At 34.9% G+C, this 21,830-nt stretch overlaps 1 protein-coding gene across 4 annotated transcripts in view; it reads right to left on the bottom strand.

Moving 5' to 3' along the window:
* The window catches only part of TAFA5 (TAFA chemokine like family member 5), a 673,456-nt gene that overhangs the window by 234,874 nt on the left and 416,752 nt on the right, over positions 1-21,830 (bottom strand). The window contains exon 6 of one of the 4 annotated variants that reach the window (XM_072920426.1): positions 9,719-9,812. The exons of the other annotated variants lie outside the window; for them this stretch is intronic. Within the exon in view, the coding sequence (XP_072776527.1) occupies positions 9,807-9,812 (6 nt within the window). The 3' untranslated portion in view covers positions 9,719-9,806. The remainder of the gene's footprint in view (positions 1-9,718; positions 9,813-21,830) is intronic. 4 annotated transcript variants of the gene reach the window in all.

Below are 21,830 nucleotides of genomic sequence, written 5' to 3'. Positions count from 1 at the left end.
GAAGCCCCAACCAACCAGGCCTTGAACAATGCTTGGGATGAGGCATCCATGATGTAGGAAAGAAGTCCAGCAATGATCTGTACAGAGACGTTGGCAACTAGAGGAAGAAATAATGTCACTGGCTAAACATTGTTATAAAATAGGAAACCTTTCCCTAGTGTGTATTCATTTGCACTTCCAGATGAAACATAAATGCTTTTGTGAGGAAAACCCATGTCAGTTATTTTACATTTACATGTATTTACATTGACTAACACACTGCTTATGTATATAAATATATGTAAAACATTAGGACGCAGTTTAAACTTAGTGGCAGTTTTAAAATCTAAATTTGAAATTTTTTTTTTTCAAACTTTCAAACTTTGCCTGGATGATATAAGTCACCAACTTATAGATAGACTGATATCTTCTGACTAATTAAGTACTCCAAAGCCAGAAGTCACATTTTTAAGAGTACAAATGCATCATGCAGCCCAGAATAGATAGATCATAAGCCAATTTAAATGGTGGCATCTTCTTTCTCTAACTCTGAGCTAAATTTTTACATTTTCCAGAGATTGAATGCTAAGATACAGACAGGTTGCACTCTTAGTGATATTCAGCTGGCCTTTCCGCAGCATCTTCCAAGAGATAATCATTGTGTTATAGAACACCTTTTTATTTTATTCACCCCTTCTTGTTGAATAGCTAATTTCCTTATTGTCAAAGCTTGGTTAATAATATATCTACAGCATTATGCTATTATGCAACTGCCTCTCTTTCTTGATTTAAAAGTAAGAGGGTGACCTCTCAATATAGCTAATTTAATCTGCAAAAATAATCTTGCAAATTGACTTGCCAGAAACTAATATTAGATGAAATCTTTGTTCTATTGAACCTGAGTGTCATTTTTGATTCTCCATAAAAGCCTTAATCTGCAATTTTAAAAAAATCACTACTAATGTTGTCAGGTTTCATAAAATATCTATTCTATTAAAAAATTAGTGATGCTGATTCTGGTGGATTTGCAATATTTGGGTAGAAAGCTTGGATCTGATTCAGATTCAGATCACCTTTTTATATTAAAGTTTGGTAGAGCTGAAAAAGTGTTGCAGTAGCTAATGTTGGAAGGAAAGGCAAGAGCATATGGTTTTAAGAAAATGCTGATTATTCTATGTGAATGTGAAGCATTCTTGTTTTCTATGAAAAAGTTAGACTATTAGAATGTTTTTCAGCAATGCCCATTTAGGACTGCAATTTTCTTCTTACCAAAATAAGTCTACTCTTTGTTTTAGATTTCCTTTTTTACCATATAGGAACAATTAATCTTCACACCAAAACAAATATGTGATGGTGCTGCACATTGTAGTTAGTTCTACAAATTTTAGTATTAAAGCAGAAAATCAATTTGAAATAGATTTTACACCTAAATATATTTAACTTTGTTAAATACTCAAGCAGCTATACTGAAAAATTAAAAATTCTTTGTGTATATCTGGAACAACCCCTAAAATCATAGAAAAGTGAGGATAAATAGGAAGATGATGCTCTAATGCTTAGGCTATGCAATGTTTGTAGTGATCTCCCACCAGACAGAGTGAAATGCAAACACCTTATCATTTAAAATTAAAATGCATAGATCAAAGTTATAGAGAAAAATCAAGCTTTGACTGGGTGCAAAATAGATGGGATTAGCTACTTGTGACTTTCCTGTGATTCTTTTTACTTACAGATAATGCTATGAATTACATGAGGACAGAGTATTATTTTTTTAATTCAAATATAATAGAGTGTATTACACTAGTGAACACATAGTATTGTGAACTAACCAATGACTATATGTATGCTCTATACATACATATATATATTTTTACTAGGTTAAGATTGGAGGCAAAAGACAGGTTTGGAAAAGAAGCGAAGTGTCTTTGAACACCACTTCACAAATTTTTGAACATGAATTCAGTTTAAAATTCAGACCTAGATGTTAGAACTCTTCCTTCTAATGGTCCATTGTATAGTATAATTAAGTACTGAACTGCATCTGAGGCCACAGCAATATCTATATATGTGTGTGTATGTACGTGCATGTGTACATATTTTTATATGTCTTTCCAGAATTTACCTGGTTTACATTTTGAAGCTAAGCTCCTGCTTGAGTACTGTTTTCAGTATGTTTGAAGAGTATCATTGGACTTTGGCCTGTCACATCAAGATACACATATGCATGGAGAATACAAAGACTTAAATTTATCTGAAGTATATATATGTTGTTTACTTATACTGTTCTTTATCATACCTCCATTTTTAATGCTGTCAATATATGATTATAAAAAAACATGAAAGAAACAAAATACATGTATTTTGTTATGTCTGCAAACAACTGTGTCAGTACCTACAAATTGCATAGACATATTTATTAATATCTTTGTACAAAATACAACCAGGTGGAGTTTATTTTATAGCTGATTAGATTTACAATAATATTTTTTACATTTAAGTCCTTAAAAGCTACTCAGTAAAGCCTAATTTCGAACATTATGCTTATAATAATGGATCAAACTATCATACTGTCATTTTTTTTTCAAATTTAGTAAGTGAATTCAAAAGTGATGTTTATTTTTAAATTAACTGCCAACACTGTGTAGAATAAAGAAACTATTTTAATAGAGAAGAAATGGTAGCAGGCTTCTGTGTTGATATTACATAGAATGTGAATAACAAATAGACATCAATTCCAAAAAGGCCATAATAATTACCCATTTGAATTGCAATGTGGTTTTTGCATATTAAATAAATAAGCATGCTAATGCACCAAATAACTTGTGTCCATATAAAAGAAAGGTAATCTGTCACAGTGTATGCTAGCACTTTCCATTGTTTCCTATACGCCTGGCTTGAACTTGGGCTATAGTCGTAAAACACCATATTTGATTAGCTTTTAGTAATCTCATGTTTTCCTAGTAAAAAAAAAAAAAAAGCCACAGTAGGAACATCAGTGTTTCTCTTGACAGTATCTTTTCAAAAAGTGATACAATCAAAGGAAAGCAATTTGCATCCTTATAGCATATCTATCTCCATCAGGATAGTCAGTACATTTCTCAGATATTATGAAAATTTCCACCCTACAGTTAGAAATTATTGGTTAAGAGAAAAAGCTTTCTTAGGGAACAATGTGAGTCTGAATATGAAATGAACTACAAAAGGATCCTGGGACCTCATCATTTTGCTATTGCTGCTTGTATGGTGACTCATTCCAGTGGGTTTTGTTTCTGTAGCAGGCTGCAGCTAGGTCATCTGGAGAAAGTCACACATTTTCTGTGCTTCAGCTGTTGCCGTCTGAGTCACCCAAATCCTCCAGAAGGTGAAGAGAGGAGCTGTTCACATTTGGAAAATGAAAGGGTAGGACAAGGAGATGGAATGACAGTAAGGGTGGAACCTGAAGCACACAGAGAAAGGTGGAGCTTGCTAAAATGAACCAGGGACCAGGCTGACCAGCCAGGGACCAGAAGTCAGGGGTTGAGAAGGGATTATGTAGACTTTGTTGCAAAGCAGACACAGCTGAAAATTGTTGGGTCAAGACTTCAGGCTTAAAAATGTTACATCCGAATTTTTGTTATGGCAAAAGGAAACCAGACATATGGAGCAAGGAATTTATTGTCTGTTAGTGTTTTAACTGTCTAAAAGAGTAAATTATCATATTGTAACAGAAAAACTATGTTATTAATTCAACTAAAATTGTGTGCAAACAACCCACTACTGTTCCTGGTTTATATTCACCTTTTCTCTAGATCCTGAGTCTGAAATTTTATATCTTTCTGAAAAAGCACTAAGTGTCTGTAAGCAGATGATACATGCTATGTCAGATAATGACAAGATATGTCATTAATAATCTAAGACTTATACAGGGAGGAATATGATGCTTGCAATGAGAGGCCCCTCCACAGAGCCTTGGGGGTTCCTGCTCAGGCAGTTTTTATTTTCTTTCTAACCCTGGGCTCCTGCCTTTTGCCTGCTCCCAGGTGAGCATGAGTGTGGCCCTGCAGCCTCCCCAGGCTCTTCTTATCCGGACAACGACCCCCTGGCTCTGCCAGACCTTTCCTATGGAGGCACCGGCAGGGCTCAGGCTCAGGCAGGGAAGGTAACAGGCACGTGGCTCCAAGGCAGGAGCTGAAACCAGCCCAGCCCAGCTCCTGGCAAGGTGAGCCCCAGCTCTGAGACCAGTACTTGCAGCTCAGGAGTTTGTGATTTCTCAGCAGGATTGACAAACCTTATTGGTTAGGCTATGCCAGGTGCATTTCGCAAGCTCCCTTTGCACTCCACAGGAATTGCAGAGATCAGAGACAAAGACCAAGGATGTTCTTTAGGGTTCAAGGATTGTCCATCCAGAGGTCTTGCCTTAGAGTCCCCTCCCTGCCCCAAGTTGCTCATAAGCACTTATGCACAGACTTAATGAAGGTGGAAATTTTTACATTCATTTACCCAGGCACTTGATAAGAAATGTAGGTGCATACACCCCACTTACCATAGAATTATTCATTCTGCACAGGATATTCATAATAATATGCTAATTCCTCATACTATACAGCTTCAAAATGTACCCAATCTTCTTTTTTTTTTTTTTGAGAGCTTATTAACATAATATAACTACACATCAACATAAACATAGTCCTACCATTAAGCTCAGAAGAAATGTGCACAAAAGGAAAAATAATACGATAATTAGGGAAGAAAATAAGGGAGGAAGAAGTTTGACTGAGATCATCAAAACATCCTCAAGAGGCAGGAAGAAACCTAAAGCTTTTTCAGAAACCAGCAAAAAAACCAGCATAACTACTAGTCCTTTGAACTATCAACTAATGAACAAAGGAATCAAAACATGGCAAAAAGAAAAGTAGCTTTCTACACTCATATTTGCTGTGAAGTGCAATGAGGAAATTTCTTGACTCAAAGATAATTTTTATAAGGAATTAATGAGTGGACTTAACAAAGGCTGATGCCTCAAAGAAAGATGCTATTGAGCAGCTCAAAAAAAAAAAAAAAAAAAAAAAAAAAAAAAATCCAGGGCAGTAAATCAGTGGGACCAGATGGTGCTGATGAAAGAATTCTGTAGGAACTGAAGTGTGAAATAGCAGAGGTAGCAATGAAGATATGCAATACATCCTTAATAAACCGCACACTGTTCCCAAAGATTGGGAAGTTGTTATCTTAAAAAACTATATATGACCCTTGGCATTACAGACCTGTGGGTTCCATATTTGCTCCAAAGAAACTGGTTTCAAATTTAATTAAAGACAACATTCATGCAATTATAGCCCAATAGGGTATGGTTTCTGTGAGAGCAAAACTTTCAAATCCCTAGAAGTTTTAAATTACAGTGGAAAAAAGATTGGTGGTTCTTAACTGGCCAGAGTAATAATGTTTTATAGGTTCAGCATATTGCCAAACACGTGGGGATCACTTTATGCAATTTAATAAATAAAAGTACAGGAAAGGTACTTCATTTTACCTTCCCAGAGTTATGGTGTCAGGAGAGGCAACTGGGTGCTCCTGAAGTGCTGTAATTACCATCTGAAATGAAGATGATCTCACTTGCTTGCTCCTTAACACTGTATTCTCAGAAGAAAGTATTCTCTGGCAACCTTTCCAGAGGTAAATTGACTATTGACTTCTCACTGGTACATTTTTGAATTTGCTTTTACAGCCACTGTAAGGGAGATGGAAATGAAAATTTAACTTTGAATAATCAGATATCTACTTGGAAAGGCTGAAAAATCTTGCTTTAGGGGAACTAATAACAGTTTTTGTTATGGTCTCTTTTTTGCATTGCCAGAATTCTCATTTTCTACCTCACAGCTTGAAAGAAGGTAGCTGCTACAGATTCTGAGGTAGCAAGAATTCATCATTAATTTTCTCATCGCTTCATCTTTCTTTCTATTCTTCATACCTAATTAGAACTGTGCAAAGAGGAACAATTCCACTTTATCATTATTGTGAAATTATGTTATGAAACAAAAAATGCAACCAAATAGCCATTTATTTTGGGGAAAAGAAAACAGTGCCCTATTAAAAGAGTGGAAGATGTGGGTTGTCTAAAAAGTTCGCAACCTAAAAATCCTACAATCCATGTTTCTGGGTTCAATCCACATGGTTCAAGACTAGACAATATGGGAAAATTGCTTGGTGTTACAATACTAGGGTGCTGTGGGATCCTCAGCTCTGTGGCAATCAAAGTGTCCGGCAGCTGCATCAGCCAAGTTATCTCCCTCAGCAAATCTATCTCTGAAATGTCACCAGTGCACACTGTAACACTGTTCAGATACATTAGCACAAATCCCACAGCAATATATTCAAAGTTATATTGAATTCACTTTGAGGTCTTGCTTGTTCAGCACAAGAGCATGGCTCTGGGCACCATGCAGAGCCACTCTTACAGAACTGCACTCCTAGGAAGCCAAAACTGCTGATGGATTGTGCCTGTAAATTGCCAGGAGCCTAAGCATGCCATATATTTAGGGCTGATTTACAAAATTTACAATGTTTACATCAGATTATTTTTTTATAGAAATCCTAAACTTCAAAAAAAATACTGTGCTTGGGATAATATGACACCAAATTAGTATGTACCTGATGCTTTGGTTTAACCTACTTTTCTACCACAAAGCCCTCATTGTACTGCCATCTACTTGCTCCTCTATCACTTTTTCTTTCAAATAAATACTATATCATAGACAATGAAGTTCTATTTTATACACCCTATAGTGCTCTGTGTTCTTGTTCAGGCAATCTTTTGATATAGATGTTAAATAGCAGTAACAAAGATTTCATGCAAAATACAATTATGTCAGAAGAAACTTGGGTTCTTACTTTAAAGAGGGTTACATATTTGCTTGTTGTATGACAGGTTCATTTTTTCAGTCTTGTAAAATAGTTAGTTATCTGGTTCAAATGCTCAATATGTTTTCACATTCATATGTGAAATCACATGAATCCCTTGTAAATCAGTAGTACATTTATAAATGTTTATTTTTGACATACTGAATGTTGTAGCTTCAAAACAAATTATTTTTCAGCATGGTATAAACAGAAAAGGGGAGTTAGTTATGAAGACTGTTGAGTTTCACAATAATAACATATCTGACTTCATATCACTTTTCTACTGTACAATACTCTTTTGTAATGCAAATACCAGAGTAATGTAAGCATAAGGCTAAGCTTAATTGCCTTACAAATTTTTTATCCATTTCTCAACATGCATTTTAGTCATTCAGCTATTCATTAACAGATAGTTTGCTATGTGGAGATGATATTTTTAATATGTTAGGCAATTTATAGAGTATAAGAGTGCTTACACTACAGAGCTGTTATAAAGGTCATTGACCTGTAAGGAAATTAATGAAGAAAGCTTCTTAACTTAAGACTGCCAGTGAAAAAAATGAGACATGCCAGCAATGCAAATACATAACATTTATCTATGTAAATCTTTTCTATATACATGAAATCCCAGGAAAAAAATCAATATATTAGACTCCTTTTTCTTTTTTCCAGCAACCACTCTAGAAATCATTAACAAAATCAGGAAAACAAGAAATTATCTTCAAGTATTATTCATTATCATTTAGGGTAATATTTGAAAATTAAGATCTACCAGACATGAACCCTCTAAAACAACCCTTGCACATCGATTCAAGTGTAATTAAAATCGGTATCAGTTCTCGGTTCTGAGGTCATCCTAATTATGTCTTAATACTAAGACAGGTGCAGGACCTTGGACTTATTGAACTTCATAAAATTCATAGAGGCGTACTCCTCCAGGATGAAAAGGCCCCTCTGGATCCTTCCTTCAAGTGAATCAACTGCATCATCTGCAGTATCATCTGCAAATCTGCTGAGGGTCCACTCAATCCCAGTGTCTGTTAATAAATATATTGATTAATACTGGTTCTAATACTAGTATTAGACTAGACCTCTGAGGGACACCTCTTGTTACTAATCTCCTAATGGACAAGTAATGTTGACTGCAAGCCTTTAGAAACTGCCATCTGTCCAATTCCTTATCCATTTATATTCTATCCATCAAAACCCTATCTCTCCCATTTAGAGACAAGAATGTTGTCTCTAAATGGGCCTTCCAGAAATCAAAGTACATGACACCTATAGCCCTTTCTTCATTCACCAATGTGGTCAGTCTATCGTAGATGGCCACCAGATTACTCAGGCGCAATTTTCCCTTTGTGAAAACATTCTTGGTGTTGCTAATCACCTCTGTGGCATCCACAGAGGTAATTAGACCTCTATGCCTGGATATAGATACCACAAAAATCTGATATTACTGGAGAAAAAGACAAAGCTCTTTGGACAGTAGCTCCCATGAACTTACTTTTTATATAGATTACAAATTTTGGACATATTAATTCATATAACTTTCGAATTTTTGAAAAGCTAAACATACACATTAGTGCTACTAGTATTTTATTAAATACTTTTTAACACAGGTGTTGTGGAAAGTGCTGTATAATGTTTTACAAACATACTATAGATTTCAGAAGAGTCCACTAGCATGTACTGGCTACTTCAGTGACTGATACTGTAGGCTTTTTCTTGACACTAAATTAATCTTCTTTCTGCTTTTAAGTTGTGTTACTTTCATGCATTTGAAATAATATCTGATTCTGTAGTACATCTGTAGAGTGTATAATGAGGTTTTTATTTTCCAGGTTTCTCATGTTTTAAATAGTTGTAAATATATTAAATTGAAATTCTTTGAACTACTTTTTAAAGTAATTTAGTTAATCCCTTCACTCTAAAGCTCTGAAATAGGGTTTCCAAAACTCATCTTTCCAAAACTATCTCTTTTCAAAATCCTGAAATATTTTTCTATATACTTTAGAGGAGTGGAAGTAAGAAGCAAGGAGGCAAGGATTATCATTGAAAACCTTGAACCAGCTGAAAATCCATATCTGCAGATGTATGAAGTATGCTTGAACATCTCTAATCATTCTCAGTCTTTACAATCTCTGTATTCACTTTTAGTATCACCATAGAGTTGTGCAGCATCACTTTCAAAATGTATGATAAATGAAGTTGTTTATTATTTCTGCTTTTGCGAAATAATTTGTTTTTTGTAATCCTCTTCTTGTAAGTATAATGCAAATGCTACATTTCTACCTGTGTCATTCAAGCCATTTAGCATGTTCTGTAGAACTGAATTGTTTCATTTCAATGATTCTAGTGTGCTCTTCAGAGTACAAGACTATTCACAGTAATCTACTCAGTTTTATTAAAAATCAACAGCATTAGGGATCTTCTTTTCTCTTAGAATAGTTAGGAATAAGTTACTCAAACCTGTAGATCTAAAAAAAGGTAGTTTTCCATTTAGAATTTGCCTAAATATTTCAGAAACCAAATATGACTCTTTCATTGAAACTATGAATTTGTCATCAAACTTTCCTGCAGGTACAGTAGAAAAAAACTTGTTGAGAATCTTATGCAACCTTCCCGTGCCCTTATTAATCTTCTGCAACTCTTATTTAAATAAAATTGAAAATAACAAAAATCTGCAACACAACAGCACCACACTTTCCCATGTTTAAAGTAGCATTCTCTTCCTGTGCTCACATATGCATTGTCTTTTACATTCCCAGTTGAATGCTTAAATGCATTTCTTTTATTGGCACAGTCACCTCTATTTGTGATCCATTTAATACAACCCAAAGCCAGTGGAGAAGTGGATAACACCTACATGCTCTATATTCCTTGTCTACTGTTGGCTCCTTCAGCAGTCCTCATGAAGACTTGTCAATATGATGAGGATCCAAGTACATAGAAATTCAGGGCTGTAACGAGGGAAAGATGAATTGTGCAGTAGCTTTCTTGTCATTGCTGTTGGTACTGTCACATTAAAAGAAATACTGAAGCTTACAGACCCATGGTTGAAAGAAAAGGCAAGAAAAGCAAAAGAATGACAGAATACTGCATAGAAGACTTCAGGAATATTAATCCTAAAATTTAGGATTACAGTTTTATCATGTGTTTTCTTTGTTATGCTGGGGATTGTTTTTTTTTTTTTTAGTTATGTTAAACTCAAAATTTTAAGACAGTTTAAAGCAAGCAGATTATCACCCTCTGTTTCCAGAAGGCATACCTACATAAAATCTTCTGGCAGCTTTGTAAGCAGGAAGAAACTGATCACGACTGGCCATTTCAGCACTGAATTCATGCATATTTCCCTCAATATTCGCAGTTCCCATCCCTAATGGGAGCTGACAGAATGTAAATGAGTTCCTAAAGGAACCAGCAAAAGTGGCAATTTTTCTCATTTAATCTTCAGATGAGCTGTCTGTCTCCCAGCTGCTGAGCTTCATTAGAATTCTGAAACTAATTTCACCTATCAACACATGATTATTGGTTTGAGTAAGAATTTTGGGATATTCTGAGTAAAAATCACTACAACACAGAGTTGGCTCAATAAAAAAAAGAAAAAAAAAAAGGGATTTGAATAAAACTGGCAGGCTTCAGAACAGTCAGTTCTTTTCCTGAAGAAAACTTTCACCCATCTTTGGAGTCCAGGAAAATTTCATCCTATAGATGATCAGCGAAGTAAAGAAATCTGATAAGCAGGAAAGCTAAAAGAATTACACTTTATTTATTATCATAAAACAAGTTAGAAATTATTAATATTTTTGTCCAATGACAAAAGTATTTAGCTATCACTGGTGTGTTTACCCAAATAAAATACAAGTAATAATGAGATTTAAATGACAAAGAAGTAGAATATACTTCTATATTCAAAAAAAATAGAATCACTAAAAAATTAGAATCACTAATTGATTCTTCTCTGCAAAGTGAGCAAATTTTCAATATTAATATCAGATGAATATTGTCTTTTCCATATCTTCCCTGAAGTCATGCTTTGGTCATCTCCAGTATTTGTTTTCTATCTGTCATTCTTAATCAAGCAATCAGGTGTGTCTGTTTATCTGTTTCAAGATCTATGATGATCACTGATGTAATAAAAAATTAGTAATAAAACTGTATATATACAAAGCAAGAAATAAATAAAAAAAAAGTATTTTACATTTTAATTTGTCCACAAAATTACATATGTCTGAAGGAGATGGGTTTAATTGTTACCATGACTCTGTGTCCTTGGCACTGGACAGCTGTGTTTTTCTGTGATTGCCTTCCCATTTATTACCAAGAAATCTGTTTTCTGTCATCCATTTACCCCTGCATTTTGTCTTTATGGATCAGTACATGCTCATAACAAGATGAATTTCATTTCTCTCACTGTTTTCATTTGGGAAGTCAAGTTTTCCCTAATCTTGCAAACTATTCACTGCTCTCTTAAAATACACAATAATTCAGCTTCAACCTAGTTATCAGTTACATCACAAATAATTTGTCTCTGTTGGTCCATCTGTTTCTGCACAGCTTACATGATTTAGCTTTATTATGTAGGGGTAACAGAATGGCTAATAGTCTCAACTGGCAGCCTATTTCTTCTAAAGGAAATTCTTTTCCCCTGTGATGTTATTGAATTCATCACAGCAATCTTGAAATTTCTAAACGACTTTGCCTAGTATTTTACATTCCCTTTCTTTCTCCCAAAAGAGCATTGCTCTCAGCTTGCAAGACAACATTTTGATTGTTTCCAACTCTGACTTCTCTACACTATTACCCATTTTAACATAATGCAATTTTACACCAGGAACCTGTGACACATATGTTAAAGGACCATAGAAGCACTGAGTAGAAAGAGCAATGTTGATTTCTTATCCCTTGGTCCAATGGCATGAGGCAGTTTGCAGAAAGATAAATATACCACAACAGAGATTACCATAACCTGATACACCAGAGATACAGTACAAAAGAAAAGGAATAAGCTCAATCTAAAAAAGAGAACCTCATTTTCAAGGTCAGATCATTATATTCTTTTAAGAAATCAGGATATCCCAGGAAATAAAAGAACTTCTTGAGCACAGAAGACTTGGAGCTAAAATAGCTTCATACTCCCTTTTCATTTCTATCGGCGATGAAGTACAAGGATTTCTTAAAAATATAAAATTAAATTAAAGAACAAGGAATAATCATAAATACAACAGTAATTTGTGTTTTGTGTTAATTAAAACTCAACAGGCACTTTCAAAAAAAGCACTTATAAGAAATGAAAAGTAACATTTCAACTATTTCTAATTCTAGCATACATATGAGCTCAAGAGGTGAGCCCCTGCAAACCTCATGAACATCAACAAGGCCAAGCGCAAAGTCCTGCAAGTGGCTTAGGTCAATCGAAAGCACAGACACAGACTGGGCAGAAAATGGATTGAAAGCAGCCCTAAGGAGAAGGACTTGGGGCTTTTGACTGATGAGAAGATTGACATGACCCAGAAATGTGCAATCACAGCCCAGAAAGCCAAATGTATTATGGACTGAATAAAAAGAAGCAGAGGCCAGAATGTTGAGAAAGATGATTATCCCCCTGTACTACATTACAACAAGGCCATATTTGGAGTAATTCCTCTAGTTCTGGGGCCACTAACATAAGAAGCACTTGAATATGTTTGAGAGTCCAGAGGAGTATCATAAAGGTCATCAGAGGGATGGACCTCACCTTTCATATGAAGACAGGCTGAGAGACACAGTGCTGTTCAGCCTGGAGAAGACTCCAGGAAGGTCTTACAGCAGCTTTTGTTACATGAAGGAGACCTACAGGGAAGCTTGAAAGGGTTTTGTATAAGGACTGTAGTGATACGAAAAGAGGTAATGGCTTCCAACTGAGAGTAATACAGATTAGAAACCAAATAAAAATTCTTTATTTTTATAAGGGTTGTGTAAGGCACTAGAACAGGTTATCCAGAGAACTTGTAGATGCTCTGTCCCTGGAAGTGTTCAAGTTCAGCTTGCATGGGGCCTTGAGGAACCAGGTCTAGTAAAAGGTGTCCTTAACATTGTGAGGGGCTTGGAATTAGATGGTCTTAAAAGTTCCTTCCAACCCAAGGCATTCTCTGATTGTACATCACAGAATGCATGGTCAGTAAACCACATCCTGTGTGCAGATTCACATCACAGGCTTAAAAAAGACAAGTCTGAAAAATAGTACAAGAGAGATAATTGCAGTAGCCTACATTTGGTATGAAAATTCTGTAACTGTATCAGAGATCCTTGTTATTTTTATACACTAATATACTTAAGAATTGTTTATTACACAACTGTACTTTATGAATTTGTAGCTTCTTTATAGGAAGTTCTGCAGGATAACCACAGAAAGTCATTATTATTCCATACACATCAAGTGACTTTAACAGGACTCTTTTTCATTTCTCATATTCACACATTTTGTATAGCTAATAACCCATAAACCACCTTTACAGTCAATTTAACCTGCTTTAAATTTCTATTTATCAGATATACAACACACTCCCACTTGCTGCAATTGTTTCAACAGGTTATCACTATACTAATACATTAAAACAGCCTTCCAGGACCTAAACAGGGCCTAGAAAAAGTCTGAGGAGGGACTTTGTAGAAGGGCATGTAGTGACAGGACAAGGGGGAATAGCTTCAATGAGAGAGAAATTTAGATTATGTGTTTGGTAGAAATTCTTTACTGTGAGAGTAGCGAGGCACTGGCACAAGTTGCCCAGAGAAGTTGTGGATGCCCTATCCCTGAAAGCATGGAAAACTGGGGTGGGTGGGACTTTGAGCAACCTGATCCAGTGGAGGTGTCCGTGCCATGACAGTGGGCTTGGAACTCGATGATTGTTGAAGTCCCTTCCAGCCCAAACCATTGTATGATTCTATGATTCTATATTACAGTAAATTCAATGGTAAAGGATTTGACATATCATGAGAATTCATCTTAATGAAGTATTATCTGTGCTACCCCAGTGTCTTTTCTGATTAATGCCCTTCTTTTTTATTGTTTTACTGCTTGCTTTAATTCTTATAGTAGGTGTAAAATGGACAAAACTCTTCTTGGCGAAAGATTTCATAGCTAGCTAGAAATGGCAATTTTTCAACAGGTTCAGTTCAGAGGCTCTCACTAAGTGGATTTCTGTTCCTGGTAGATAAGTCTGTGATGATTCTTAATCTCATAATGAAAACAAACAAACAAACAAACAAAAAACAGGTCCTAGGAATAGATACTGTCAGACAAATTATTAATATGTGTACTGTGTCTTAAAGAAAAAAAAAAATCTCATAACAATTCTCTAAAAGGTAATAATTATTGTTAGGAAAAACACCAACTTATTAAATCATATTGAAATGAATTTTCAATTGCACCTTGAATTGGATAACCAGCTGAAGATTAGACAGCTGAAGATGAGCAACATATTCCTGTATCACAGGAATACAAATTCATTCAAATTTTCATTTCTAATAACTAACTCTTAGCTCTTCACATGATTTTGCTTACCTGAGAGGTCATTTTTTTTGGTCTTATTTATATATAATATTTTTTTAGAGAAAGACACCGTTTCAAGGGTATGTATGGGAGAGATAGAACATTAAAAAAAGTCGCACAGTCTCAGAGATCGCTGCTACTTCCCTAAAACCAATGAGATTACTTATGCTGTTTCCAAAGCTGACAAATCAATCCTAGACACCTCTAATCAGACAAGGCTGGAAAAATGCAGCTGGGCTTATATTAAATGAGTCTGAGTTGATTTTTTCTTGTTCCTATTTTTTTTTTTTAATCATGAAAGGTTTTGGGTTTTTTTCTAGGGAGGTTATGCATAGATTTTTGGATATTAAAGGAAAAACCAGGATACAGGTGTTATGACATTCCAATTACTTTTACAAAGGGACATTCAGAAAGAGCATGAGTCATTGCTACATTCTTCTGCCTGTGAAATGGCTGATATTAGGAAAACCTCAGAAGTGAAATAACCTTATTTCAGACTTCTTTACCCCCTGTCATCTTTATACACACAAAGCATGCATTATACCGTACCACTGCCCATGGTAGAATTTCATTTACATAAATGTTCTTCATGAATTGAACTTGTATTTTTCCCATACTTTTTTTCTGGTTTTCTAGAACTATTAATATGGATATGAAGGTTTTTCATAGTGTCATTCACAGTGGTAGGTTATACTTATTCATTTGCTTAATTAGTTCATTTATCAAATGGATGTGCTCCATTGTAGAGAAGCCTGATTAAAAGCCTGTCTTTTCTGTCGGTTGGTTGGACTCCAGCTTGGCTGTGAGTTGATTTCACTAAATCCATCCAAAAACTTTATAGAATGAAGACATGAGCCTGATCGATCTCCAGTTCCTCCTGTTGTGTTCACAAGAACATTAATAACAAGTATTTTTTCTGAAATTACAGAAAATGAGGAATTTTTCTTTCATTTGTGTGCTGAAGACAGAGTTAAAATTGGCCTTATTATAATTGTTATTTATATTGCAGTGGTTTCATTGTGCATGCTACAAATGTGTACTACAGACTCTTTTGAAAACCCTAAATTCTAAAGAGAAGAGACAAAGGGGGAAACAAGAAATGGAGACAGAGAAAGGTGAAGTAACTGCTTAGAGACCACACAGCAAGTCACAACGAAACCAAAAATAGAATGCCTCTTGTCTTTCAGTTCACATTGTCTCCAAAATCCCCAGTAAAATAATCATAAATTCTCTGAAATAAATTCTCTACATGTTGAATATCAGTTTTCTTGCTGTCGATTGAGTGAACATCTGCTGTTTTCTTGGCAACAGTTTCAGCCATTTTGAGGCACATAATATGTTTTGTTCCTTTGCAGTATTCATCATGGTACCTCACAAAAAATAAATATAATTTAAACTATGCTAACATATAGAACATATATTGCAACATGTTTCACCTAAGGGTTGAATAGAATTGGCACAGAAACATATCAAATTTTACATGTGCATTTGTTATGTTTTATGCCCATTTTTGTTGAAAACAATACACATTAAAGGAAAAAAAGAACCATATTTATGCTGTGAAACACCAGAGCAAAACAGTATTTAAAAGATAAAGAATTCTGCATTTAGTAGACTTTGAATAAATAAATTTTAATCAATCTGAGTGATTTTGACAAGATAGGAATGATTGCTTAAGAAATTGTATATTTTTAATAATGCTGATCATTGGATCTTGCTCATCAATCTGTCTTTTCCAAAGTAAATTATAATCTAAAGCAATGGCAGTGCAAAAACATTAAGTAAAAAGCTTGAAAGATTCTTGAACTTTGGTCACTGTTTTTGTTGTACCTCTAGCCCATATAAAGCCAAGATTAAATTCTGCTTATCACATTTCCCATCCAAGACCTTCATTTCCCTGGGAAATAAATATAGAAACACAGAACAGCAGGAAGAGGAGCAGGTTTGATCTGGTTCCTGGTCATGACACAGAAGAGATGAGGCACTTCACAGTGTGCACAAAATGGCAGAGAGAAGGAAGTCTGTGTCCCACTGATTTGCTTGCGAAATTAGGGGCTCAAAAAGCTTAAACATTAAGACTAAATCCAACTCCTATAAAGCTACCCTTCACTGAATTTTTAAAACTTGGGAGTTTAGGGTTTGGCGACTTTTTTTGGGCGGGTTTTGTATTTTGTAGGGTCTTTTTGTTTAGTAAGTTGTGGGGGTGGTTCTTGTTTTGTGTCTTTGGGTTTTGGGGTTTTTTAAAATTTTTTTTGTTTATTGTGGTGTACTTCATAACAAACAGGCACAAGGACCTATTTAATTTTCATAGTTGTGACATTTTGAGCTTAAACATGGCACAAAATGGAGATATAGCAGTAGATGAAGATGAAATTGGGAAATGAGAAACTGCTTAAAGTAAAAGTCTCTGAAACCATTTAAACTTTGTTGATAATTTTAGCCTAATTTTAACCATCTCTAAACCAGTCATGTAATTGAAACTAATCTCCACAGTTTCAGACACAGGGAAGGGAGAGTTTGACATCTCTTCATTCACTGTAAATTTTGTATCTTCATTATTTTAAGACAGAATGAAATATTTTGTAATACTTTTCTGCTGACATTGACTCTGGATGGAATCCACATCTGTGCACCTATGGAAGAGCAAATGCACCTTAGAAAGTTATTTCTCTCAATCTGATATTCTCTGAAATTAGAAGGAGCATCCTGATGCACTTGTTGCTCAGTCAGTGATTTATAATCTGTTAACAATATATACTAAGATAATTGATACCTCAGCTTCCTTCTTAGCCACAAAAATTGCCACAAAAATTGCTAAACTTTGAATTAATAGAGAGGGGAGTAAGATAACTAAAAGCAAAATAACCACTGTAACCCTTGAAAATGTCTTCAATTTAGAACAGGCTCTCAAATAAATACCTCAGCAAGAAATAAAGCATCACATGTGCATATTTTATATATTTCAAATTTACCTACATATTCATTAATGTTGCTGACATAGCTGTGCACAAGGCTTGCACAAACAGATGGACTCCCTTGTAATTCTAGCAAGAACAGAATATTTCTTCTCTTATCTTTCAATCTCTTCCAAATCATATCACAATTTCCCCTCTTAGTCTCACTTTACTTCAGGCTTCATAAATTTAGTTTCATTGCATTTGGCTAAACTCACAAATATCTTCTTTTATAAGTTTCCTTATGAGTCCTTAGTGTTATTACTTTTCAATGTCAAATTCTGTTTTGTAACCCACATTGCTTTGTTGTTCCCTGCTGTTCAGCAATTTCAGTCAAGTGATTTCTATCCAAAGCTAATAAAAAATTGTTTGGCATCAGCTAACTATAGGTAAAAATGTTTCTAAAGAGAGAAAGACAGAGAGCAAGATATGCATATACAGTTCTAATTATTTTTATTAATTACTTAGTCTGCTAGGTTTTTAATTATACCAAACACAACTTCTTATAAGACTAAGGCCAAAATGCTTGCTTGCCCCTTACTTGCTCTTATTAACCTAGCCAACAAGATGGACACAAATGAGAATTAGATCATCTACTTAGACAAACAATTTTTCTTTAAAAAAATCTATAAATAAAAATCTAGGTAACAGAGATAATCCGATTATTAGGATACTCATCAGATGATGGAGGAAATGTGGATTACCTACAGGCAAAAACATACATCATCATCCCAAATGAGTTCTAAAAACGTCAGGTTATGAGGTATACACCTTCAAAAATCCTGTCTTTCTGAACATATTCTACTTTTTGTAAATACATAATTATCTGACTGAAAAGAATGAACAACTAAGCACACAGTCCAGTGACTGGGCTATGATCAACTTTTTGCACAAACAAGACTTGCATGAAAGATTGAAGAAAAGCCACTACAGGATTCCCACTAGGGTGGTAATGTCATAATCAGAAAGAGATTAAGAACTTGAATGCAGATGCCCCTTCTGTTGGGTCTGGGATAACCACACTCACCTACAGGGCTGTGCATGCAGAGTATCCAAGAACATTTGCAATGACAATTTCATCAACAGTCACAAACCAGTTTGAACTGACAGCCAATTGAATGTCTTTTTATTTTAATATGTCTAAAATAAGTTACGGACTGGTGGAATATACTGTTTCTAGTAATTTACAGCAGCTCTGTCAACTTTGGTTAAAAGATCAAACAAGAGAGGTTGTACCAAAGATAAAGCAGGACAAAGCATCAGGAATAAAAGACCAGTGGTTTCTACTAAGAATGTTGGCATGAAGATGTGAGATATTGAATTCACTTAAAGTCTTAAAGCTGTGAAAGAACAAGACTTAACCCAAGGAGAAAAGGGAATGATACAAAGCTCCATAGGACAAAATTGGTGAAACATGAAATCTCCATTGCAACCAGGGGTTACAGTATAAAAACTATATAATACACTACTATCCTTCACTTCATAACAGACCTATTAAAAAAAGATAACAATATATAGTTGTTAGGAAATGCTGTTTCCTTTATGACCTTATGTTATTCTTATTAATTTCAAACAGATCTAAGCCAGTACTGATAGATATTATAGATTATTTTAATGTAAAATTTGTTCCTAAATATTCATGTTATTTATACCCACAAGGATTCAAACATAAAATCTAACAAATTATATGAAGATCACATTTTGTAACATGTAGCAAGACTGCAGTCTTTCGCATCTCTTTATGTACTTCTAGTGAAGAAAGCATGGGGAGAGTATGTATATATACATTTAGTTTTCGTGTATATACAATTTTGAACAGATAAAAGCTATATTTTTGGGATAAGCCTTCTAGCTATGCATATAGTACAAAGCATTCACAATTCTCTTTAGATCTATGTATCCTGCAATACATATAGAATACAATGATTGCATAGCTGTAAATCAAATGTTGCTTTTAGAGTGCACATAGATTTTTTTCTCAGACAACTGAAAAGACAGATAATTCTAATGGATTTGGAGAATTGTTGCATTGTGTCTAAGAATAGTTCTAATATTTCATGCATCTTTGGCATTTCTTCGAGGTAGTGTCTCCCTATAATCTGACACACCTTTTTAAGGAACTTGAAAAGGTACATTTCATTATTTACCTCAAGAACCTTGGCTTTAATATCACCTATTTGAAAGCAGTATACTTGAAAGAGTATTCACAAATTAGAATACCTCTGAAGCTCATGCAGCTTATGCCAAGTATTACCTTGAGCCCATCAGCTCTCAGAATACGTGCTAATAAGGCCAGCTATGGTGTTAACTCTCTTATCTGGGTGAAACGAGCCGAGTGTGTGCAAGAAGGCATGTTTGCACACCCCATTATGTAGTTTCATGTCATGTTCCAGACATATCTCGGTAGTTCAGTGTTTAAGAATTCACTTCTCATTGCTTTATACAGCTGATTACACATATAAAGACTCTGCTATTGAACACACAGTGCAAGGGACTGTTTTGTTAACAAATGTTCTGTGCCACGGATGAGATGGCACATAATTACAAAAACACAGATCTGCTTTTCCTTTTGTTATTTTGTGAATACCTGTTTTAAAACAAGTAGTGAAACATTTTTCTCCGCAAAATTATTTTCTGCAGCAATTTAACTTCATTTCTAGAGATTAACATTTGTGGTTTCTATATTTTTCCCCTGTCAAATAATTCTTTGAAGAATGTCTGATCACACCTTTTGTTACAGCAAGTCTTTCTTCTCATATCACCATAGCTGTGTGAATAGCTGAGGATACATTCAATCTTTAATTATCCTCAATAGCAGCTTAATGTGGATATAAAGCTTTCAAGACTAGAGCAGACATCTTGTCATGGAGCTGTACTAACCCAGGAGATAGCTTAGAGCTGAATCTAAAAGGCCTAAATCGTGCACTGTATTGATATGGCCTTCTTTTTATTTTGGCATTTTGTGGAATGAAATTCATGGGAACAGCTCTAGTCTACAAAAAGAAACATATATCATATAAATACCTTAAGGAGATAATAGTGAAACAAATGTCATGTACATATTAAATCTCTATTGAATCACATTGTGATACTGAATTACTTAACTGAAGAGAACAGAGCAGAATAGATACACCTGATTGAAGTATGCTCAAAACTGGCCAGTGGTTTTGACTCCCTAAATAAACACGAGAATGTTAAAGTTCCTCTGTTGACCAAATTTTGACTTCACTCACAGTCAGACTATTGGTCCAAGATATACCTCAATGTACTGTGAGCAGCAGGGAGGAACTGACCATTCCCCTCCCACCCATGTTGTGCTGCTTGAGGGGACAGTGGAGGAGATAGAGGAGTTAGGAATGAAGGAGTGAAGGTGAATCTGGGAAAAAATGCAAGTGTTTCTTTAATTTTGTCCATGTTTCTCACCATCCAAGTCTATTTTAATAGGCAAGAAGTCAAATTCGCTTTCCCAAGTCAAGTCTGTTTTGTACAGGACAGAAATTGGTAAGTGATCCACATGTCTTTTCCTTGATCTACAAGAAGTTTTATCTTGTGTCCTGTCCTGTTGAGGAAGGGGAGTGAGACAGCAGTCAGGGCATCTGACAGTTCACCAAGATCAGTCCACCTCAGTCAGTAACAGAAGAAGAATCAAGAACAATCACAAACGCAAGAATATCATTCCCAATTTCCCAAATAATTCTTTGTGTAATTTCCAGGGGTAAATGTATATCTAAGGAGAACTGAAATAAGTTCTAAAATAATTAGGCAAATTATTTGCACACCAAGAGCCACATTAGTGAAGAGAAACCTTCAGAGTTCTTTGGATCTTTCATGTCAGCAGCTTTAAATATCAAAAATTCTTAATAAACACATTTATAAAATGTTATTAATTTCCCTGATTGCACTTCAGAATTCAATCTGACTATTTACAAAGTTAATATTTTGGAGCTTTATCACAGTAGAATTAGACACACTTGAAAAATATCACTCTACATACACATTTTCAATGAAATATTTTAAAGAGAAACCTTTATCACTAGAATAATGTCATTCACCTCTTCCCAATTTATTGCCATAGACATCTTCTAAATATGAAAGAAGGTTAAAAAGATTTTAACTCTTTGCCCTTACATTTGTGTTTACTTATAATGAAAGAAAAGAAAAGAAAAGAAAAAAATCTCAGTTTTTTGTCTTAGTCCTGCTCTGGTTATTTTGTCTTTGGAAAAACACCTGGAAGACCCGGAATGTTTGAGACTCCTGGCAGCAGATTTCAGCAGTTAATCGGACGCCACCCAGTGTTAGTAGAGGAAATCGCTACTACTTAACTCCGCTCTAATATAAGATGGGCACGGGAGAATGAGACAAGGGGAAGGCTTACAATGAAGGTCGAATTGCATTTTATTTTTAAAGTAACATTTGAAGATGTAGTCTGCTTACTGCTGCTGTGATATTAAAGGGAAATTAAATTAGATAACGAATAAAAGAGTAGACAAGAA

Source organism: Taeniopygia guttata, chromosome 1A (assembly GCF_048771995.1).
Source record: "Taeniopygia guttata chromosome 1A, bTaeGut7.mat, whole genome shotgun sequence".
NCBI lineage: Eukaryota > Metazoa > Chordata > Aves > Passeriformes > Estrildidae > Taeniopygia > Taeniopygia guttata.
Note: the sequence above shows the minus strand (reverse complement) of the source record. Positions and strands in the feature narration are given on the sequence as shown.